This window comes from Rhipicephalus microplus, chromosome 3 (genome assembly GCF_043290135.1).
Source record: "Rhipicephalus microplus isolate Deutch F79 chromosome 3, USDA_Rmic, whole genome shotgun sequence".
Lineage (NCBI taxonomy): Eukaryota > Metazoa > Arthropoda > Arachnida > Ixodida > Ixodidae > Rhipicephalus > Rhipicephalus microplus.
The window spans coordinates 171,759,932-171,781,451 of NC_134702.1; the positions used below are offsets into that span (position 1 = coordinate 171,759,932).

The 21,520-nt window shown below is 44.6% G+C and overlaps 1 protein-coding gene across 3 annotated transcripts in view; it reads right to left on the reverse strand.

Moving 5' to 3' along the window:
- LOC119167540 (uncharacterized) overlaps positions 1-21,520 on the reverse strand; it is a 68,901-nt gene that overhangs the window by 22,625 nt on the left and 24,756 nt on the right. For all 3 annotated transcript variants that reach the window (XM_075887678.1, XM_075887680.1, XM_075887679.1), the window contains exon 2: positions 2,770-3,037. In XM_075887678.1, the coding sequence (XP_075743793.1) occupies positions 2,770-3,037 (268 nt within the window). The remainder of the gene's footprint in view (positions 1-2,769; positions 3,038-21,520) is intronic.

The following is a 21,520-nucleotide window of genomic DNA, read 5'->3' on the forward strand; positions in this document are numbered from 1 at the left end:
TGTCGTAGAATGTTGTTACAACATTCTGGGAACAAATTGCACCTCTGAAACACGCGTTCCCATCCGCTCCAGGCGTCGTTTACTGACGACCACGCAACCTCAAAGACACACTTGTCCACTCTCAAATCAATACCTCACGCCCCAATAATTCATGCCGACCTTGTTTAAAGTCTTGATGTCTAGTATGTAAGGCGATGCGAGAAACACACAAAGCAACCAGCACACAATCCAAGTTTTCGATTAACATACGAGAATACCTAACATGCGATTCCTCTAATGTGGTATACCTACTCAGAAACACCATTTAGGATTCGCTTCAATAATCATGGAGCCCATGTGAAATCAGCCCCAAATCTACCCCCATCAAAACATCTTAATCTTCCCGACCATGAATTAGACAAACTATCAGTACCGCTCTTAGAGAAGGGATTTAAATCAAACCGAGAATGTGAACGAGAGTCGTACCTTATTCACCGATTTAACACCCCCGATAGAGGAATAAATGAGAATCCTAGTACACTTGCAGCAATTAAAGCATTAGAAAACAATAACGGCAATAATGAAAATAGTAACTGAGTTCACGGCACTGCAGCTGCGAAGGGCACTGGACATCTCAAAACAATTCCAAATGTAACTACTATTCCTAAGTAAAGCTGTCGTCTGTTTTCTGTTTTTACTTTACTACCCAATCAATTGTGCCAAGCATGACATGTTCAACAGCAACCATGTGCACAGTCGGGAGGCCCCTACTGTGCGCGTAATCCAGAAGCCAACAAGGAATTCGCATTGCGCTCGCTTACCAGCCTCTGCCGCAATACGTGACACCCCTCTTTCTACTACGAAATGTCGATGGGGCGCTGAGTAGCTAAAGGCTTAAACTTCTTAAAAACGCTCTTTTTGCCCCACATCGAACTCTAGAGCCAGGAGGCGCCGTCTAATCGGGAAGAATGTGTTAGTGAAAGGAAGCATACACAGACCGCTGACATCAGAAAGGTGAAAGGGGAGAGAGATGGAAGGGAAAGTGGAAGGAAGAGTGGAAGGGGGCAACTGGGGGGGGGGGGAGTCCACGTTACACTCTTTTTCTCTTTTTTTTTCTTTCCTTTTCTTTTTTTCTGTCTTTTTTCCTTCTTTCCCTCTGATTTGAGATTTTGAGATTGTATAAAGCTGAGCACCAACAAACTGTACCTTCAATCCTGGTGAAGGCCAGACTCTAGGCCGAAACATCGAAATAAACCATGTTGTGACCGCTCACGGAGGATATTCTTGACTATATGCAACGCTACAGCCACTCAACCACCATGCCTGCCTATATATATATATATATATATATATATATATATATATATATATATATATATATATATATATATATATATGGCTGTAGTATTGCAAATAGTGAAATAGATCCTCCATGAGAACGGTAACAACGGAAGTGTTTATTTTGACAGTTTTGGTCAGAGTATGGTCTTTATCGGGCATGTAGGTACATTCTGTTTGCGCTCACATTTATAACACCTTGAGCAAAAAAGATTACAGAGAAAGAACGGCTAAGACAGAAAAAAAGAAAAAAAGGCAGAAAAGAGGAAGAAAATTTAGAAAAAATTCCAGCGTTCACTGTGCTATGCGAGTGGCATCGCGAATGTGTATTTTCTTAGAAGTGTTGCGTTCAATGTAGTTAGGGTGGTGGTCCCTTTATTGTCGATGGTGGCTGGCTAAGGTAAGGGCTTGCGTGTCGCAGCAGCTCTATCTCTCTCTCTCTTTTTTTTTTGACCAACCGTCACTAATCAGGCGTCGAAGGCATGAGCGGCTGTGGTGGGACTGCCTGTTGTAGTCTTTCTACTGCGAGAGACGGGTGTCGCGGCGCTCCAGCGAGGCGGCGCGGAGGAAAATGTTTCTTAAGGAGCTGTCTCGCTTTGAAGGGGTACCAGGCAGTGTTGCCAAAAGCCTGGATTGGGCATTTAAAGTCAATACTTTTTTGTTCTACAATCCCATTTGTTGGCTTTTAGTTGTGTATGCGGTGGCCGTTTGGCACGTCGAGCTTACAACCATTGATCAGTAAGTAGGAGGGAACCCGGGAAAGATTTTGAAAGCTGTTTCCCTAAGGAGGCTGGGTGTTGAGTGACTGCCGTGGTATTTACATGGGGATCGTGCGTAGCCCACAATGCAACATCACTTGCCACAATTTGCATGGACATCCACAGCGAACTGAAACTCGCACATCAACCCTACAAAGCACTGGCCAAGCACGCATAATCGATGCCTTAAGGACAGCACCCACGACCACTATCAGCTTCCACAGAAAGCCTGAGTGAACATGGTCGTCTAGCGCATCGTACCTTCTATAGCTCAGTGAAAGCCTGCAAGACTGGGCACGGTTGCCAATCAAGAAAGATTAAATATGCTGTCCATCTCCCTCACACGAAAGCACGTCAAATAGGGTCACACAGGGGGTGACTTCCTTGGACTACAGCTGTAAACAGTTAATAAATAGGCGTGGTAGTACGCTGTCTCGAAATAGATCAACAGGTGTTTCATACCTTTGCTCGCACTGTACTTGCTGCGCTCTCACCAATCACATTGCACTGAAGAAACAGACAACACTAAAATTTCTTTGCTCACTGTGGCAACAGCGTTCCTTTAAGTCAGCATTCTGAAGGACCATAACTAGTCAGACCCGTAATTTCATTTAACATTCTGAAATGCCACTATGGCAGCTTTGCGGCCAAACCAAGTTCTCCAAAAAATCTGAGGGCAAATGCGAATACATACCTGAAGAAAAAGCGTATGGTTCTGTTTGCACAGCAATTGTTGATAGAATTTTCTTTTCATCCGTTTGGGATCCTTCGTGGCACATAATTAGCTGCACATGAACCGATTTCTCTGCACTTGATTTCTCTGCACGATTTCTCTGCACTTTAGCTGCACTTGAACCATTGTTCGTTTCACACGCTGGCTCTGGTGATGTTTCCACAGCTTGTCCCAAATCACAAACCACACCTGGTGCTGCTCCATGTACCGGTTCTGCTGTGAAGTCATCCTGAAATAAATTTGCATATCTTGTTGGTATTGATACTGCAAAATATTATTCTGAGAAAAGAAATGAAAGCCTGATCTTTTTCGCTACAATGATTTGGTTTTGACAAGTGTAGAATGGTTGTGCCTCCAGATAGCAACCATCAAGGAATGTGAAATAGTGCACGATAAGACAAGTTACTGACGTGTACACACAAAAATAGGAACATATCGCAATTATTAGAATGCACGCTTCTTAAACATCTTTTAAAGGATATAAAAAAATCAATTATACTTATGTATATTTGCCTAATCTTATCTATTTCCAATGCTACATCCAACACTGACAATGTTGCTCAAGAATACAAACCAATCAGACAGTCCCAAATTAGGCAAGTTGGAAAATGGTCATGACGTCTGGCGTAAACAAAACACGGATGAAATGAGAAAATGACGACGGAAGGACTGAATCGTTCAAAGCACTAACATAGCTGTTCTGTCGCCATTTTGTCCTCTCGTCCGTGTTTTGTTTGCACTAGGTGTCATAACTCAAACCAATTATATACTTCTGTATGAAGTTTCACAAAATATCATCCTATAAAAATATTACCCTATTCTGGAAAATGCTCATCTGAATCTACTTCACTTAAATTGAAGATAACGATGAAAATCACTTATTGGCCTTTGTAGTCCTGGAAATACTTGAAAGAATATTTTCGTATTTATATATGCTGTAAAGTCCCGATCCAGCGCATCCCTTCCTTACGGTGAAAGATAACCGGACGTGATTTTTAGAGGGCGCCCTTCCTCGGTCACAAATGAAATTCAAAGTGGCAGCGGAAGAATGGTGCATGATTCCAATGAAATGCAGTTGGAATTGTGTGTAGCATGGACTGAAAGCCAATGAGGAGCAGAAACTTGATGGGTTTGAACAGTTCTAAGGCCGCCATATTGGAACAATATTGGGCAGTGCACCAATACAGACTGCAGAAAAAATTTTAAACATTGCTTTGTTTTGATCACGAAGACTATGGAAGTCGGTCTTCATCCCACGAGCTGTCGCTTCGGTCTGGCATGTCGTCCTGCAACCAGACCGTCATGGAGCGCGTCAAGAAAAAGCATGCTTGTCATTAATCTTAGAGTAAAAGGCTTGTGAATGGAGCGAAATAGGTCATCCAATCCCAAAAGTAAGAGTTCTCAGAGCTTCATGCCCTCTATAGTTGATTAAAACCGGCCATAGTCAGCAGCGCTGAACACCGAGATGGAAACTTTCATGAGAGACGAATTGGTGGGTGAATAAACAGAGCAGCACCGATTTTGTGGTTACAGAAATCTGATTAATTTTATTTTTCTGCTGGTGTGAATTTTCGGTAACGATACCTTCGACAGTGCAGCCATTTCAAACCTTTTTTTTTCCACTATGGCCACACAGTGAAAACAAATATATGCCCCTATACTCACGATTGCACAAAACATCGTAAGATTTTTCATAACACCGTTTTATAACTAGGTGCTTTGGAGAGAATCTCTGTGAATACAGAGATACTGTACTTGCGAATATTGTCACTGGGTCGTGACGCTGACGAAGGCTTGTCCAAACTGAAACTATTTATTTGGCCGAACTTGTGGCCGGTAAACGAAAAGTTAGATTACGCCGATATACACTGACACTGGTACCAACAAAGAGAGCGTCGACCGTTGATCAACTGACCAACGCTTATGCGCATCGGCATTTAGACATGTGCATTGAATATTCCAGTGCTATCCCTAGAGGCCACGTAGGTTCAACAGTAATCTGTTATGTTCGCGTTCTGTGCGTAATCTTAACAAAATAATCCACTGCAATCCTCAAGCTTTTCAAACACTGCAAGTGCGGATTGCGCTAGGAATTACTAAACAGTGTAACGCAGCGATTACAAAAATTGATGAAAGAATATGGATATCCTCGATGAAAGAAGCTAAGGAAGTTGTTAAGGCATCAAGAGAATTGCTTGCAAGTGTGCATAAAAGCATACGATGAGGCACTACATGTGTCAGAGTTTTGTGAGCCCATATGTTCAAGCTTCCTACACAGTGACGTGACTGTTCAAATCTGCATCCGGAAATCTAAACCAAAAGTTGTATGAATAAATAAGGTGGCAACAAATTATTTAGCGATACTATAAATCTTGAAGTAGATAGCACGTTCTGAGTGCAATAAGAAATATGTGTGCCGAAACACAAACAAGTTACAAATTTGACGGTGCCACCCCCTTTTGAAATTTCCATTTTCAGCCTCATTGACTACCTTAACCTCTATAGTAGACTGCTACCTCTCAACCTGGTTTCCAATTCTTCAATATTTATCTCATGTTTTAACAGTCAGCTGTCCATGCTTAGTCTGAATACTTTAGTACCTCAATTTTTTTTAGCAAAAGTAGGATTCTGCTACATTTTGATTTTTACTCTTGTGTTGAAATCTTCTAGACTTTTTTCAAGGTTGCTCAATCGCTACCTCCCATCATGCTCAAATCTTGAGTTGAATTTCCTTAAGTGTTTTTCCTTACATTTGTACCACAAGGAGATATCATAGGGTGACACAAAGAACACTCTAAGAAAAGATAGAGTGAAAAGGGCGCCTTTTGGTCCCACAACAATAATCTTCATCTATATTGCGTTCCATCCTTGCGCCCCCCTATCGTCCTGCCCCTGGTACATTCCAGTCACGAACGACATTCGCATTATCAGGGTTACATCGCATTTTAGATAGGAAAGTGGCTAGCGCCGAGCCGGATCATGACCTCAACATAAAGGAAGTGCTGCCATGCATTTATGAAACAGGGATGAAATCAAATCATAATTGTGTTTGTTGAAAATTGTGTGGGGCGCCGACATGAAGATGAAGAAGGGTAGTGGGGTCGAGGCAGGACGAGTGGACTGAGTTTTGGGTATGTTCGAATAAAGAAGAAATCAACGGTGAGCTTCGACATGCGGACGGCAATTCGTCCTTCTTTCAACGGTGCTTTTGCAGGGAAAGTACATTTCAGGGTCACACCCTTTTCACAGAAAATCTCTCTACGATGAAATCGAAAATTAAAGTGATAGTTCGTGCACCTACACCAGAGAACATGAAGTCCCTTTAGTCATTCCAAGGAGTGCCTGGCTACCAGGCCAAGTTCTTACATCATTATGCTGATTTAGTGAAATCACTGAGCAAAATGCTCCGACGATGTCATACATTCGAATGGACAGCTGAAGCTCAGAAGAGTTTTCATCAGTTGGAAGAGCGATTGGCCTGCAAACCTATTGTGCAGATATTCAACCTTAAGCCAGCTGTCATAGTCACTACAGATGCTTCGGATGTTGGGTTACGAGCCGTCTTACAACAAAAAGACGGATCACATTTTCACACAGTGGCCTTTTGTATCACATTCCCTCTCACTGGCTGAAAAAGAGAGAGAAATGAGAAGAAAGAAAGGCAGGGAGGTTAACTAGGTGCTGGTATCTGGTATGCTACCCTGCACTAGGGTTGGGGAATAGGGTGTTCAAAGAGAGAAACTTAAGAAAAATTGGCCCCACATCGGCATCGTAATCTCCAAATATCGTCGAAAGACGATAGTCTTGCGTGTGGAGAGAATGAACAAAACATTTATTTGATGGTCTGCACAAGAAAATCGGTGAATGGTATTCTGGAGGCTCTGCGTTAGAGTGCCTCGAGCGTGAAGCAGAGGCGAACGAACGCATCGGCACGTCACATATGAGACATAAGCGCCATCTGGCAGTTTTTTTGGAAAACGAAGCGCGTGGCTTTGGGACGGGTGTGCGCGCCCGTCTCAGAGGTGATAAGGTGTAGAATGCAAGGCGACGGGTAGGTGTTACCACCGTCTCGTGTTCGCAAAGCGTTGGAAACGCTTGCCTTTTTGTGCAAGTGTTGTATGGTCAGCGCAGCATGATGAGCGCTACGGTCCTTAAGTTTACTTATTTATGACTTTTCTAGTAAAATACGCACATGCAGAATATATACGTGTTGTTATGATGCCCCAGACATGCACAATAATTGCTTTTTAAGTGACAATGGCACAAGTATGAAGGCTAAACCTTGAGCAACATTGGTGGGCGCTCCCGATTGGGTCGACCGTTTCAAACACCCAGTGCCGCTAAGAGTGGACAAATAGACAAATCTATAGACAGACATACATACAAAAATTATTGCGTCGAAGGTCCCCAAGAAAGACAATCGTCTTTAAAAAAATTAAGAGCAAAAGACGGACACACACGCATACACAATCGATCAACTTAGAGGCGTTCCGACAGGCCAGTAGTTCGCAAGAAGTCCAGTAGCGCTTGCACGGCTTTCTGTGATGATGAGTCATGATGATGGCACAGCATACTTTCTTCTGAGAGCGACTGGTCATCTAACTTATTTAGTGTATGAGAAAGGTATCATCTTTCTAGGTTATAATCCAGGCAGTCACAGAGGTCATGTCGAATTGTCTCTTCATCTCTGCAGTGTGCACAGGCGGCGGTGTCGGCCATCCCTATCCAAAATACGTACGCAAGGGTAAACGCGACGCCCAACCAGTTTGCATAAAGCAGTAGCGTCACCTCGTCGAAGTTTTGTTGCAATCCGTAAGTTTAACGTAGGGTCAAGGGATCATAATCTTGCATGCGTAAAAAAAAAGGCTCATTCCAAAGTGACACAGAGCATTGGCAAGCAAGCATGCGGAGCTTCCTAGGAGCGTCTGTCCTAGAGAAAGGTATTAATCGGTCGTTGTATTCTGTATGGGCAGGCTGGACAGGCAGCTTGATCAGCCCAATCATTACCGATAATTTCATAGTGGCTTGGCAACCACTGAAATATAACGTGGTGCCCTTTTTCTCTTATATGGTGTAGTATTCCTGCCGTCTCAAATACCAACTGCTCGTGCAGACCACAGCATAGATTTGACACAAGTGACTGCCGTTCTACCTTGCAGTCGCAGAAGATCGTCCACCATTGCATGCTTTGGTCGTTGATGAAACGCAGCGCAGCGGGAAGTGCTGGAAGCTCTCCTGCCATTGATGTGGTTGCATGAGCTGTCTGAATTTGATGACTGTGGCGTGCGTCGGAATAATGAGCGCCACTGTTGAGCTGTTTGGCAGAACGGAGCCATCGTCGTAGACGTGGGTGCAGTCTTTGTACATTTCGTACAGCAGAAGTAAGGCGAGCTGCTTGAGGGCTGTTATTCACAAATCTTCACAAAATATTGACAAAACAAAATGTTCAGTAGAGGAACGTGAAACACTTGCATGTTTATTTGTAAAGCGAAAAATGGCACATCTATCTGAGGTGTTGATGCTTTACTTTCAGAACCGATCACCAAGCAGTATTTGCTTTGCTATCCGATGGAGGGCCGGTTTATTGACCCTCATGCATTTCTCAATCAACAGCTCAGATACTATATTCCAACTTTCAAATATTAATGAGAACTGACAGGCAATATTGCCAAGGAAGGTACAGGAGATATTATTAGAAGTAATTGTGATGTAAATGTGAAGACAAAAAAGCTGATTAAAAGATAACTTACCGTGGGCAAGGTCCGAACCTAAAACCTTTAAAAAGCGTTTTAAATGCTCTACCAACTGAGCCACCACGACGGCTATCCTCCATAGGTACATATGTGAATTCAACGTGGAAGCATCAGTCAGCATTGCCTGTTGCCATTGCGGCGAGTGCACGACACTAATTTTTTGCCCATTGGCATCACGTAGCACAAATCTTATTACCAGCCGGCAGCTGGCCAACAATCCCTCGCATACCACCTGAAGGCACCAAGTCTGCCCGAACAAGAGCCTCGCTGTGAATGAAGGAAAGAAGGGTAAACTTGAGTGCTATTTCTTTATTAGAAAAAATATTATAGAGAACTGAAAGAAAATGAGTGGGTGAGTTTACAGCAGCACTAGCAGATACCTGAACCGTTTTCTGCTTTTTACAGTGTTTGGCTTGCTTTGCCGATACTGTTAATGACTCGTCTGAATTTCTTCACCCGGAAAGCAACTTAGTTTCCACACGTGCACAGGCTTGGGCCTTGGTGGCGTGAACGGCACTGTCTACTTAACTGGAGATAGTTAAAGCCTGTCCATCGCCTGGCCAGCTAATGTTCTGCGTGTCGTCATCTACGATGACGACATCTTGGTTGCTTCAATCGTCGATCAACCTGGATCATTGACATCATCGGGAGGGCATATAAGGACTTTGATGATGAGTGGTATGTTATGGCGCAAGAGCCAATTGATGGCCAAAGAGCGCCATATCAGTAGGCTAGCGATATGAACAATGATATGACACGTGGCTGTAAAAGGGCCTTAAAATTCCTCGCGCTAACGTGGGTAAAAACATAGAGGTAACAATTTCATGGCATGAAATATGTGCAGTGAAAGTGGATGGCAAAATGTCACGATAAAACCATGGCGGAGATGTAGTCACCGCAGCCACAACCTCGGTACAGAGGTCGTGCAACGGATCACCTCGAAATATGGAGTGAAAGCTGTAAACATCTTTTAAAAACATGAAAAGTGATTGCAGTTTAAAAAGTGGATCCCTACCGTTGAGCATCCCAGGGTGTAGTGGGAGCTGCTATCGGTAGGGCAGTAAAAAGTGCTTTTTTCTTGGAGCATCCAACTCATTGCACTGGACAAGAATGTGGAGAACCATAATTGGTTCTCCACATAGCCGGTGGACATAAGGTATAGATGTGTAGTGTGTGTATGTCCTGTTCTTAGCCTTGTAAGTGTTACTTTTGTGTGTCGTGATTTTGATACTGGCGGCCAATTACCTAGATAGCTTAATAGCATGAAGCTTATTGTCTGTGTGTCTATCCCATGTGCTCTGCCAATACCCCTTAAGCTTTCGTTCTAGAAAAGGTTTCAAGTGTAGTGCAGGGATTGGTATTGATGCATGGAAAGTATTGTCTTTGGCGGAAGCAGCCAGCTTGTCCGCCAAAACGTTCCCTTGCATCTCATGGTGCCCTGGCACCCAGCAGACAACGACATGCTGTTTTGATGTGTACAGTGTGCACAAAAGCGACTAAAGTGACACCAGCATGGGGTTTTTGTGTTTTTTTAGGAGTTTTCATGATTTTAACCACACTTAGGGAATCTGTATACATTATCGCCTTTTGTAATTTGATCTGTTTGATGTGTTTTACGACCGCCAAAATTGCATAATCTTTTCCTAAAGAACGCCGGCCTCGGAAAATGATTGGTCTACCGCTGCATATCACACAGAAGTGTTAGACTTTGAAGCATCAATAAAGAACTCAGGGCATGTGTATTTATGTTGTAGTTCTAGGAAGTATGTATGTATGTGTGCAAGTGGAGAGTGCTTTGTGACTTCCACAAAAGAGACATCATAGTCTATAAGCTGGCACTGCCACAGTGTCAGATATGCAGCAGGAGCCATCAAACTGTGTTCGAGAATAGCCACACCTGTTTCTTCGGCCAGGCCCTTTACACGGAAGGAGTAGGGCTGCCTTAACGAAGGAAGTTTCTCGAACAAGCTAGAAAAAGACAAATCATTAATTGTGAAATGAGAGGGGTATTGCTTGTCTGCCTTCAACTTCAGAAAGTACAAAAAAGACAGGTAACGTCTTTGTAGGTGGAGCGACCCTTCATTCGAATTCACGTACAGGCTCTCCACAAGGCTAGTTCCAAAAGCACCCGTAAGAGGTGAATGCCTAAATGGTGGACAGGGTAAAGAATCTTCAAGGCTGATGGTGTCGCAGATTGATAGATTATAGCACCGTAATCCAGGCGTGCACGTATGAGGCTTCTATATAAATTCATCAGACATTTCAAGTCACTACCCTACGTAGTGTGCGAGAACACTTAAAAAATATTCATTGTTTTTAAGCACCTGTCTTTCAAATACTTGATGCGTGGGATGAAGGTAAGTTTTGTGTCCAATATTAGTCCAAGAAACTTGTGCTCGGTCTTCACTGACAAAGGTTGACCATGCAGTTCAATGTCGGGGTCAAGATGGAGGCCCCTCTTTCGGCAGAACAAGACACAAGTGCTCTTTTGCGCGTTGAGTATAAAACCAATCTCATCTGCCCATCGAGATACCTTGTTCAACCCTAGTTGAACCTGACGTTGGCACATTGAGGTGTTGCACGATTTGAAACCAATCTGTAAATTATCGACATATATGCAGTAAAAAATATTACATGGGAGAGACAGGTGCAAGGAATTCCTTTAAACTATGAAAAGTGTGCACCTCAATACACCTTCTTGTGGCACTCCTGTTTCTTGGACAAATATTTGAGATAAGACAGTGCCAGCTCAGACACTGAAGTCCGGTTGGACAGGTAGCTTTCAATGATTGTCAGCATTCTATCCCACACCCCTACATGCGACAGGTCTCGCAATATGCCAAAGCATCATGTAGTGCCATATGCCTTTTTCATATCGAGGAACACCAATAGAAAAAATTGCTTATGAACAAAAGCGTCGCGAATGTGTGCCTCGATACGGACAAGGTGTTCAGTGATGGACCGAACCTCTCGAAACCCACACTGGTATGGGTCAAGTAGGCCATTAGCTTCAAGGAAGTGCATCCAGGTGCCAGTTTATCATTTTCATAAAGACCTTGCAAAGTCAGCCAGTCAAGACCATTGGCCTGTAGCTGGAAACTGAGGATGGGTCCTTGCCTTGTTTTAGAATTGGGATAACAGTAGCAGCCTTCCAGGCTGAGGGTAGCTCGCCGGAAAACCATATCGCATTATACAGGGAGAGAACTTTTTTGGGTTTCAGTGGGAAGATGTTTCAGCATTTTATATGCCACATGGTTCAGGCATGGGGTAGATTTATTGCAGCAGGTAAGTGGGGCTTGTAGTTCAGAAAAAAGAAAGGTTCATTGTATGCTTCATGTGTTGTGAGTTTGCGCTCTAATCTGTTTTTCTATTTTGGTTTTGTATAGTTGGAACACTTCACTTTAGTGTGATGAGCTGGAGAACTGTTCAAAGTGCGCCCGCAGAGTGGTAGCCTGGTCTTCCAAACTCCTCCCTTGTGTGTTTACTAGAGGAAGTGAATATGCTTTTCGTCCCGCCACCTTACCAACTATGTTCCAGACTCTCGCCTGATCTGAGTATGAATTATTGCCTGATAAGCATTTTTGCCAACTTTATCTTCTCGCTTGTCAGCATGTCCTCCTTCCTTGTGACTTGATGTTCTTAAATTTTTTAAGATTTTTGGCTGTAGGCGAGTCTAAGCAATTTCCATGCCTTATTTTGTTTTTTGCGCACATTACGGCACTCATTATTCCACCATGGGGCTCGTCGATTGCCTGACGGTTCACATGTTTGTAGTATACATTTCGTTGCAGCATCAATCAAAAAAGCTGTCAGGTGGCTCACAGCAGCTTCTATGCTTAGCACCCTCATGTCAGTCCAAGTTAGGAGAGACATTTTTTGAGACTGTTCCCAGTCGACTTTGTCGGTGAACCATTTAGAACCTGTGGAGGACATATATTTGACATTGATGTGCTGTGAGCTATAGGAAAATGGTCACTACCTTATGGATTATTGATGGCTTCCCATTTGAATAGAGGTAGGAATGATGGAGATGTTATGCTGAGATCTATTGACGAGTAGGTATTGTTAACAATGTTGTAATATGTTGGCTTTTTGCGATTCAGGAGGCATGCACCGGAAATAAAAAGGAACTGATCAGGTGACCTCGCAAATCACAGTGCCCCAGAGGCCATTATGTGCATTAAAGTTTCTGATAACAACATAGGATTCTGGAAATTGATCTATGAATGCCTGGAATTGCTGTTTATTGAGTTGGTGATGCAGAGGTATGTAAATGGAGCAAATTGTGACCAGTTTGTTGAAGAAGACAGCCTGGACGGTGATCACCTCAAGGGGTGTTTGAAGCGGTAAATGTGCACAAGCTATTTCTTGATCAACTACGATGGCAACACCGCCAGATGATGTGACGGCATCATCCCGATCCTTTCGAAAAATAGTGTAACTGCGAAGGTAGTTTGTGTGCTTGGATTTTAAGTGTGTTTCTTGCACACACAGCACTTTTGGTGTATGTTTGTGTAGAATTTCTTGGATATCGTCGAGATTTCTCAGCAGTGCTCCGACGTTCCACTGTAGTATTTGTGTCATTTTATTGTTGTGTGGTGCTGTATGCACAAAAGTCTTGCTTTAGGTTACAGGGTCTCTTGGGGGCCCTGTAATTCAGGGTTTTTCTTTTTTGGCATGCTCCAAAGGTTTGCGCCTATCCTTTGGCGCCTGAGGGGCCGGGGGAGTGGGACTTGCATCATGAGGTGGCAGATGGTGCCTACCCAGCAGGCACATTCGCAGTGGTTTCGGGCCTAACTCCGCTTGCAGTGGTCCGGGGTCCGGCAGACACGGAAGTCTGCTAGCCCTGTTTGTCAGGTGGCGGAGCAGTAAAGGCTGCTTTAACCGGGGGCGCTAATGGCGCGACCGTGTTCATGCACTGTGTGACACTTGTGGCCGCGGAAATGTGTGGCGCGGCGCTTCGGCGCGTCACATTGGCAAAGAAGGGAATGGACTGATGGAGTGCTAACCGTTTGCATGCCTTTTGAACGGATAAATTAAATTTAACTTTAAGCTCGAGCATTTGTTCTTCTTTTTTCTAAGATGGGCATGATCGCGAGTAGGCAGCATGATCTCCTTCGCAATTCGCACAGTGGGCTGCTGCAGTACATTTTTCTGATATGTGTTCGTTGAAGCTACAATTTGCACAAGTTGCATGCCCTCTGCAGCTTTGCGATCCATGTCAAATGCGCTGACATTTGAAACACATGCGAGGATTTGGTACGTAGGGCCTGACTCGAAGCTTGCAGTAGCCGGTTTCAATTGAATCGGGCAAGTTGCTGGTACAGAAGGTGCTGATTATGTGTTTTGTTGGTGTTTCTTTTTTGTGTCGTCGTATGGCTATTCTTTGAACTTTTACTACACTCTGGTCTTGCCAGCTTTCTGATAATTCAGTTTCATATAGTTGGAGGAGGTCATCATTGGACACCACACTTTGTAATGTATTCATAGACCTATGTGGGCCTACTGAGACTGGGATGTCTCAAATGCTACAAGTTTAGATAGGTTGTCATATTGGAGCTTGTTGTGTACCTCCAAGAGGAGGTCGCCGCTTCTCAACTTGGTTGCATTGCAGCCTGGGCCAATGGCTTCTGTGAAAAAGTGTGCCATACGGGAAATGTAATAATCGGTGGCGATGGTGGCCACCCACCACCGAGCCCAACAAAGGGACGCTACAAGGTTGAATAGTAAACACTTGGAGTCGCCAGCCATGCATCGCCGCTATAACCGAATATAACTACCCAAGGTTGGGTAACTACACAGGGTTAAACCTTGCTGCCAGGAAAAAAGGAAGTAAGTGGAAGAGAGAAGATGACAGGAAAAATTGAAAAAGAGAAAAAGATGATGATCAGGGGAAAAAGAGGCAGGAAAAGGTGACTGCCGATTGCCCCTGGGTGGGTCAGCCCAGGGGTGCCATCTACGTGAAGCTGTGGCCAAAGGGGTGTCTCGCCTTAAAGGTCAAATCACCGAGCATCGGCTCAACCCCCAGGATTCCCTCTTCCCAGAATATGGCTAAGCCACGCATGGCGAAACGTGGAAGGAAATCACCTCCCCCCCCCCTCCCCCCCACTTCCCCGTTATCTCAGGTCCGTGGTGTTGCCACACACCAAACGCCTGCTTGCGCAGACCACCTGCGGGGGTATAAGGACTCTGTGGACGCCTGCTTTCCCTCAGTGGGCGAATTCACAGCAGCGCTAGAGGAATGCTGAACTGTTTTCTGCTTTTTACGCAGGTATGTTACCTTCCAAATTCCAAGTGCGTTCCTTCAGTTCCTGCCCCCTGCTGCTGCTGTCTCGCCCATACAGTTTGCCATGTACCTCTGATATTCTGTCTTTTTGCTTTGACGTTATTGTCTGCCTTAGCAAGCTTCTTTTGTGCGGTGATGTAGAATTGAATGCAGCGCCTCCAAAGTTAAGCAAGATTACTACTCGTTTGCGTAGTTCGTCCTTTGCTGATGAGATGGGTGATTTTGATTCTGCAGGAACTGACTTGTCTGCAGTGACTAAAATGTTTAGCGAGTCAACTAAGGGTCAGAATCGTAAATCGCAAGACATCACTGATATCCAGAAATCTCATGATGGCACTGACTGACAATTCCACATTTAATGCACATACATAGCTAATATAATGGACGGGGGGATAGCTGCCGCAGTAGTCAGTTGGTAAAGCATCGAACGCGTTATTCGCAGGTCACAGATTCGGATCCCGTCCACAGCAAAGTATCTTTCCGTCCACGTTTCTTTCTTCACATTCACATTACAATCACTTCTAATAATATCTCCTGTACTTTCCTTGGCAATCTTTGTCGGTCAGTTTTTAATAATATTGTTTCTAACAAAAAAAAACAAATCTTTATAAAGGAGGACTGACAACAAATTTCAAAATTGAGATGCGTTTTTCATTCGATTGCTCGGTGTGTGCAGGTCCTCTCGGCCAAATTTGAATCACGTCTGTCCTGTGAAAGTTATTTTATTTTCACGGCAAACAGTGTGCAAGAGCTTAATAGAAAATGGAGTGCCCCTGCGACATCGACACTAGTGCTACGTCATCGGTGTGATACATGCCATGTATACTGTCCTGAATGACAACGCGCTTGTAGCAACGACGTCTACGATTCTACTGTCAACGCATTCCTCGGGTCTCTGTCAACGCATTCCTCGGAGCCGCAACGACCCGATGCCGAAGACGGAGAGTATGTTATCACAACCTACGCCTACGTTCTGCAGTGGTACATAACGAGCAGACGCCTCTACCCTTTGCCTCACCGAGACCTAAAATGCAGAGAAGCAGCCACACTACGGCAGCTGCAAGTACAAGCAATATGGACCCCCGTCTGGGCAAAGCACGCTTGCCCGGAGGTTTACACCACTGATGTATGCCAACATTGCAAGAAGGCGCGAGCCACCCAGAGACACCTCCTTTGGGACTGTGCACCACCGCCGGGTAACCAAGAAGTAATGCCAACTGCCATAAGCAGCAAAATTATCAGCCGAGAGCCAGGCAATCAAAGAGACGTGGTCCAGCACGTGTTTAGCGTCCTGGAACGCCAGCGGCCGAAAGCGGCGCCCCCACGAGTTTGACGCGAGTAGGTTGCTGCTCCGGGACGTCCGAGCATGCTAGTGTCTCGCTTTAATCCCCCTACCCCTTCCCCCTTTATGCCGGATCGTCAATAAAGTTGTTTCACTCACTCACGATTCTACTGTTCTTATTCTGGTGCTGACTGGCGCCAAAGCCTGGAAGCACACTCACTCGTCATGTCTGATCTTCGTCGCATCACTTTGAGTGATTTCGTGAAATTACCAAGATGCAAACTGCCCATAAAAAATCGACGAAATAAAAGAGCATGATTCAACGTGTGCTCATCAGTCAGGGCATTGGGGAACCATTGTAAGTGGCAGAAGTCTGGTTCGAAGCTCCGAAAAAGCACAATGATGGTGTCTTTTTATTACGTGTATGTTACATGCCAACACAACCACAAGCCATCATTGCTAACAAATAACAAGTCTGAAATCGCGAATGATGCGTGACTGCGCCGTTCAGCTTGTAGCCCAGACGCGACTTTGCCTCGGGAGTTCTCGAAATCCGGCAAGACCGCGACCGTCGCGTGTGCGATTGAAGTGAGGGACAGCTGTAAGCTGGAGAAGGTGACACAGGAATTTACTGGGAAGTATGTTTGTTTGCTTATTTTTGGTTTTAAAGTAATATTCCTTTGTCATCTCCCTGGCTAGTTTGTTTAGTTAGTTTTTCACTTCAATGCTTTTTTGTAAACTTTGTGAGGGCTTCGAGTTAAATTATTAAGCGTTATGCGGAAGCAGTGACCCGCATCAGTCAGCCTATTGAGTGTAATGAGCTTCTCTAATATAAGAGCGCGTCAGTCGCAATTGAAGATTCGTACGCCCCGCTAATTTGAAAGCGTGGTAACGTTGGTCGAGCGGAGCCGAAGTGTGTATACTTCGTGCCATTTTTTTCTGTAGTATGAAGTTGTATACCGGGTTAAAAAAATAAAAATGAGAATTTCAAGGAAGGTTTTCGAATAAAACAAAATGCGATTTTCGAAATGCTCATGTTTTTGATTCTATCGGTGCAGGATTTTTAACGCAAAACTCAGGCAGGTTTTGTTAGGTGCTCCGGAAGTGTATGAAATCTAGTGTTATTTTTCACTCACTCACGATTCTACTGTTCTTATTCTGGTGCTGACTGGCGCCAAAGCCTGGAAGCACACTCACTCGTCATGTCTGATCTTCGTCGCATCACTTTGAGTGTTTTCGTGAAATTACCAAGATGCAAACTGCCCATAAAAAATCGACGAAATAAAAGAGCACGATTCAACGTGTGCTCATCAGTCAGGGCATTGGGGAACCATTGTAAGTGGCAGAAGTCTGGTTCGAAGCTCCGAAAAAGCACAATGATGGTGTCTTTTTATTACGTGTATGTTACATGCCAACACAACCACAAGCCATCATTGCTAACAAATAACAAGTAGGTATTGTTAACAGTGAATTTTAGTTCATCTGTAGACTCTGGGTCCGCATAATACCGGTTTTCTGCCGTCCCCAGCGTGAGAGGCTGGATAGATGGGGCTATCTGAAGGCGCAAAAAAGAACTTGGGAGCAGGGAATGTATTCAGTTTCTCCGCTGGTTAGATTGCCCCATACCATTATTCTATAGAACCTTTTTCGTCTACAATAATGCTTTGCCCAACAAACACACCAACATAGCTTAGACGCACAAGCGCGAGTGGCCGAAGCATGTATGCTCGGGCAGCTACTCATCGCTGCTTGGAATGCCGTCCATTTTGGAATCGCTGTTCTGCAAAATATTGATCAAAGGAAAAATTATTCGCGACATTGCAAATTGCGGCGATTCCAAGCTGCACACTGTCGCATTGGACCCTAGTCAACATTTTGTTCGACGATGACGGCAATGCAGGTTGATCATTGATATGTGGGGTTCAACGTTCCAAAACTACCATATGATTATGAGAGACGCTGTAGTGGAGGGCTCCAAAAATTTCGACCACCTGGGGTTCTTTAACGTGCACCCGAATCTGAGCACACAGGCCTACAGCATTTCCGCCTCCATCGGAAATGCAGCCGCCACAGCCAGGATTTGATTCCGTGACCTGCGGATCAGCAGCCTTAGCCACTAGACCACCGTGGCGGGGCAGACGGCAATGCAGGTGACAAGGCATGACTGAATGCGTGTGCTTAGCAGAGAAATGTTCAGGGAGCAGCATGGCTTGATGTCACTATTTTCTGCGAAGAAATGGTCAGCTGTGGCGAGGTGATCGTGACGTGGCCCCACTGGTAGCACTGCCAGCGAGATTGGTGAGATTGCAACAAATGGCGAGATTGCCGGTCCTTTTGAATCGTGCTAAATACCAGTGATATATATGAACACAAGTGATAGTTATTCGTCCCTCAGTTGCATTATAGGTCGAGAATCAATACTAAGGGGTTGACCGCAACTTATTCACGAAAAAATATTGACATGTAAATTTGATGTCAGTGCTTCTTAAAGGGCCACTCACCAGGCCCCATACCGAATTTTAGACAGTGGAAGTTGTTGGGTGTCCGATGACAAACGTTCTGCCACAAAAAGTTTTCGAATCGGTTCATTACGAGTGGAGAAAACAGGTTTTTTGAAGCGGCGCGAAACGAGTGAGAGAGGAGGCGAGCTTGAAACCCTTGCCACTCCTCTGCGTAGCCTTCGCAAGCCAAATCTCTTCCCAACCCTCTCTGGCATCCTAACCAAGAAGTGACGTGCGCATGATGTGCCCGAACAAGCCCAGCCCCCGTGCACGTGAGCGGCATTGCTTTGATGACCAGCGTTATTTTGTGGTCTTCTGCCTCTTTCTGCAGGATTGTTTGGAAACGCTGGCTTAGACGTGGTAGAGTAGATGAGCACAATGAATGCACGAATGCGTAGGAGCGTTCCTTGGGGGTCGTCTGCTCAATGCGTTGACCGCGGGTACCCGAACGCATGGGAAACGCCGGCACATTAGCCTCGCATCTCGTAGCAGTTCACGGAAAAAAATGTAAGAAAAACGCGTACAATTTTTTATTGCGTCTCATTATTTATTTCAAGTTTTATTCATCTCTTAAAGCAACAAATACATCAACTATGCATGTTGTGCTAAATAATTTTTTCCATGTCACGTGGTATACTGTTGACAGCGTCAGCGCGGAATCGTCTACTTAGAGGACCAACGTCACTGCATTGCCGTGTACGTAGGGCCATTCCTACAACCATGTCATGCCCTCATTTTCTACGCGTGCGTGGGCAGAGGGGAGGGGGAGCAGCTTTTATCTTGAAATATGACCCGTTTCCGAGACACGTAGGTTTGCAAATTTTGGCAGACGTGATCATGAACGCGTTGTCCACGCATTGCACTTGGCAGCTCAAAATTGCCAAACCTGGGGAGTGGCCCTTTAAGGTTACCCTTCTTTCTAACTTTCAAATTGAGTATTACAGAGGCGCACAAAATAATTTTGAAGATGCTTTGCCAAGACTGCCCATAAATGAACATACCGCCAGTACTGCGGAGAAAGAAAAAATCGTTTCACAAGTAACTTCGGCAGTAGACAAGGCTACTCTACAGGCTGCAACAGCCAATGACCCTACGTTGGCTAAGGTTAAGCCTACTTTGTAAAAGCTGCTTATTTAAGAGGACGTTATCCGCTAACCTGATTTCATTTTTTCAGATTCAGGATGAATTGTCGCTGGTGGATGGTCTTTTGAGGCGTGCAAACCGCACAGTACTTCCTGAAGTGCTTCACTCACATTTCTTTCTGTAGGCGCATGAATTGCATTCTCGCATATATTTGCACAAAGGGACTCCTCACTGAGAGTCAAATTCTTGTGGCCTCACCTAGATAGGAGTGTCTAGGAACGTAAACAATTGTCTGATATGGCAATCAGCAGATAAGTTGGTCAAACTGGTCTTTGCGCCTTACCAACCTGTTCCTTGACCAGATCAGCTCTCAGAAAAATAGCCATGCATATACAGTGAAACCAAGTTCATACGTTTTTCAGCGGACCGGGAAGGAAAAACATAACAGCTGAGAAAATGCAAGAGTGAGGAAAGCTCCGAAAATAAATGAAAGCACAGGCGCTTTCACTACAAACAATTTGCTTCAACATGGTGAGGCTAAGACTCAAAATATTCGAGGATAGTTCACCACCGATTCTTTCTCTCGCTGATAAACACCATGCGTTTCTCAATAACCCGGAAGGCCGCATTGCTTACAGCGTCGCTTTGGTGTGCAACATACCTGCGAAGGTAGCCCAGGGCCGTGATGGCTTCCCAAAATCTGAGATGAGCTGACTCCTCTGCAAACTCTTCAGAGTCGTGCGGCCTGTGCTCATCATCATCATTGCAGTTACTGGCTTCATGGCAGACAGACGCCTCACCCCACTCATCATCACTCACTCTGTGGATATGCTGCGATTGTTCTTTGCAATGGCTGCTTATCGATTAAATTTGAGAACACCCAACTTTTCCTCAAGGGAAAGTGCTTTTTATTTAAACTACACCATTAAGACTTGAGAAAGATAATGCATTGGCAAGTTCAATGGTATTCAACAGGCTTAGCCCACACAACAATGATTGAAGATGAGCCGCAGAAGTGCTGGGGTGGTTGAGTGTGACGCACTCCCGGTGTTCCGTAGTGAAAATTCTCTTGTTAGCGCAGTGATGATGGTGATAGCAATTTTCACAAACGGCAATCTAGGGGCGGCCTCTCGAACTCGCCTGCGACTTTTTGCAGCCTGTTCGGTAGCCAAGCCAGGACTGTCAAAAATCAAACCAAAATGGCGGTGCCCGGGACGGTTCGACAGGATAGGTTGCGATGCATCATGCAGGAACGGACTCACAGTTGAGACGTCACAGCAGGGTTCACAATACTTGAGATTCTATATGAGCTACACCTGGACCGATGAAAAACATTGTAACAGCCGAGATAACGCAGCAGTGAGAAAGAAAACAGCACTGTCCCACTGTAGTCGGATCCCTAAACGTCACACCAAGCCCAACTTATGCAATAACTGTTATGGATTATTATTCTCAATGACTGGAAGTATGTTTTATTTCATCCACAACTTCGCATGAGGTCATGAATTTTTTGAATCTCTCTACAGCAGAGAAAAATTTCCAATAATTGTTATCGACAATGGTCCTCAGTTCATATCTAAACTGTTCCAGGAATTTCCAAATGAAAGAGTCACTCAGCATTGTAAGTCGTAAAATAATTATCTGCAATCTAATGGCTTAATCGAATGGTTTATTATGATACTAAAGGAAGCAATACAGGTCGCATAGCTGGAGGGAAAACTAGTGAAACAGAGCATTTTTGAGTATCTAGCATTGTATAGGTTTTTACTGCATGCGAAAACAGGAGTTCTTCCTGCAGTGCTTTTAC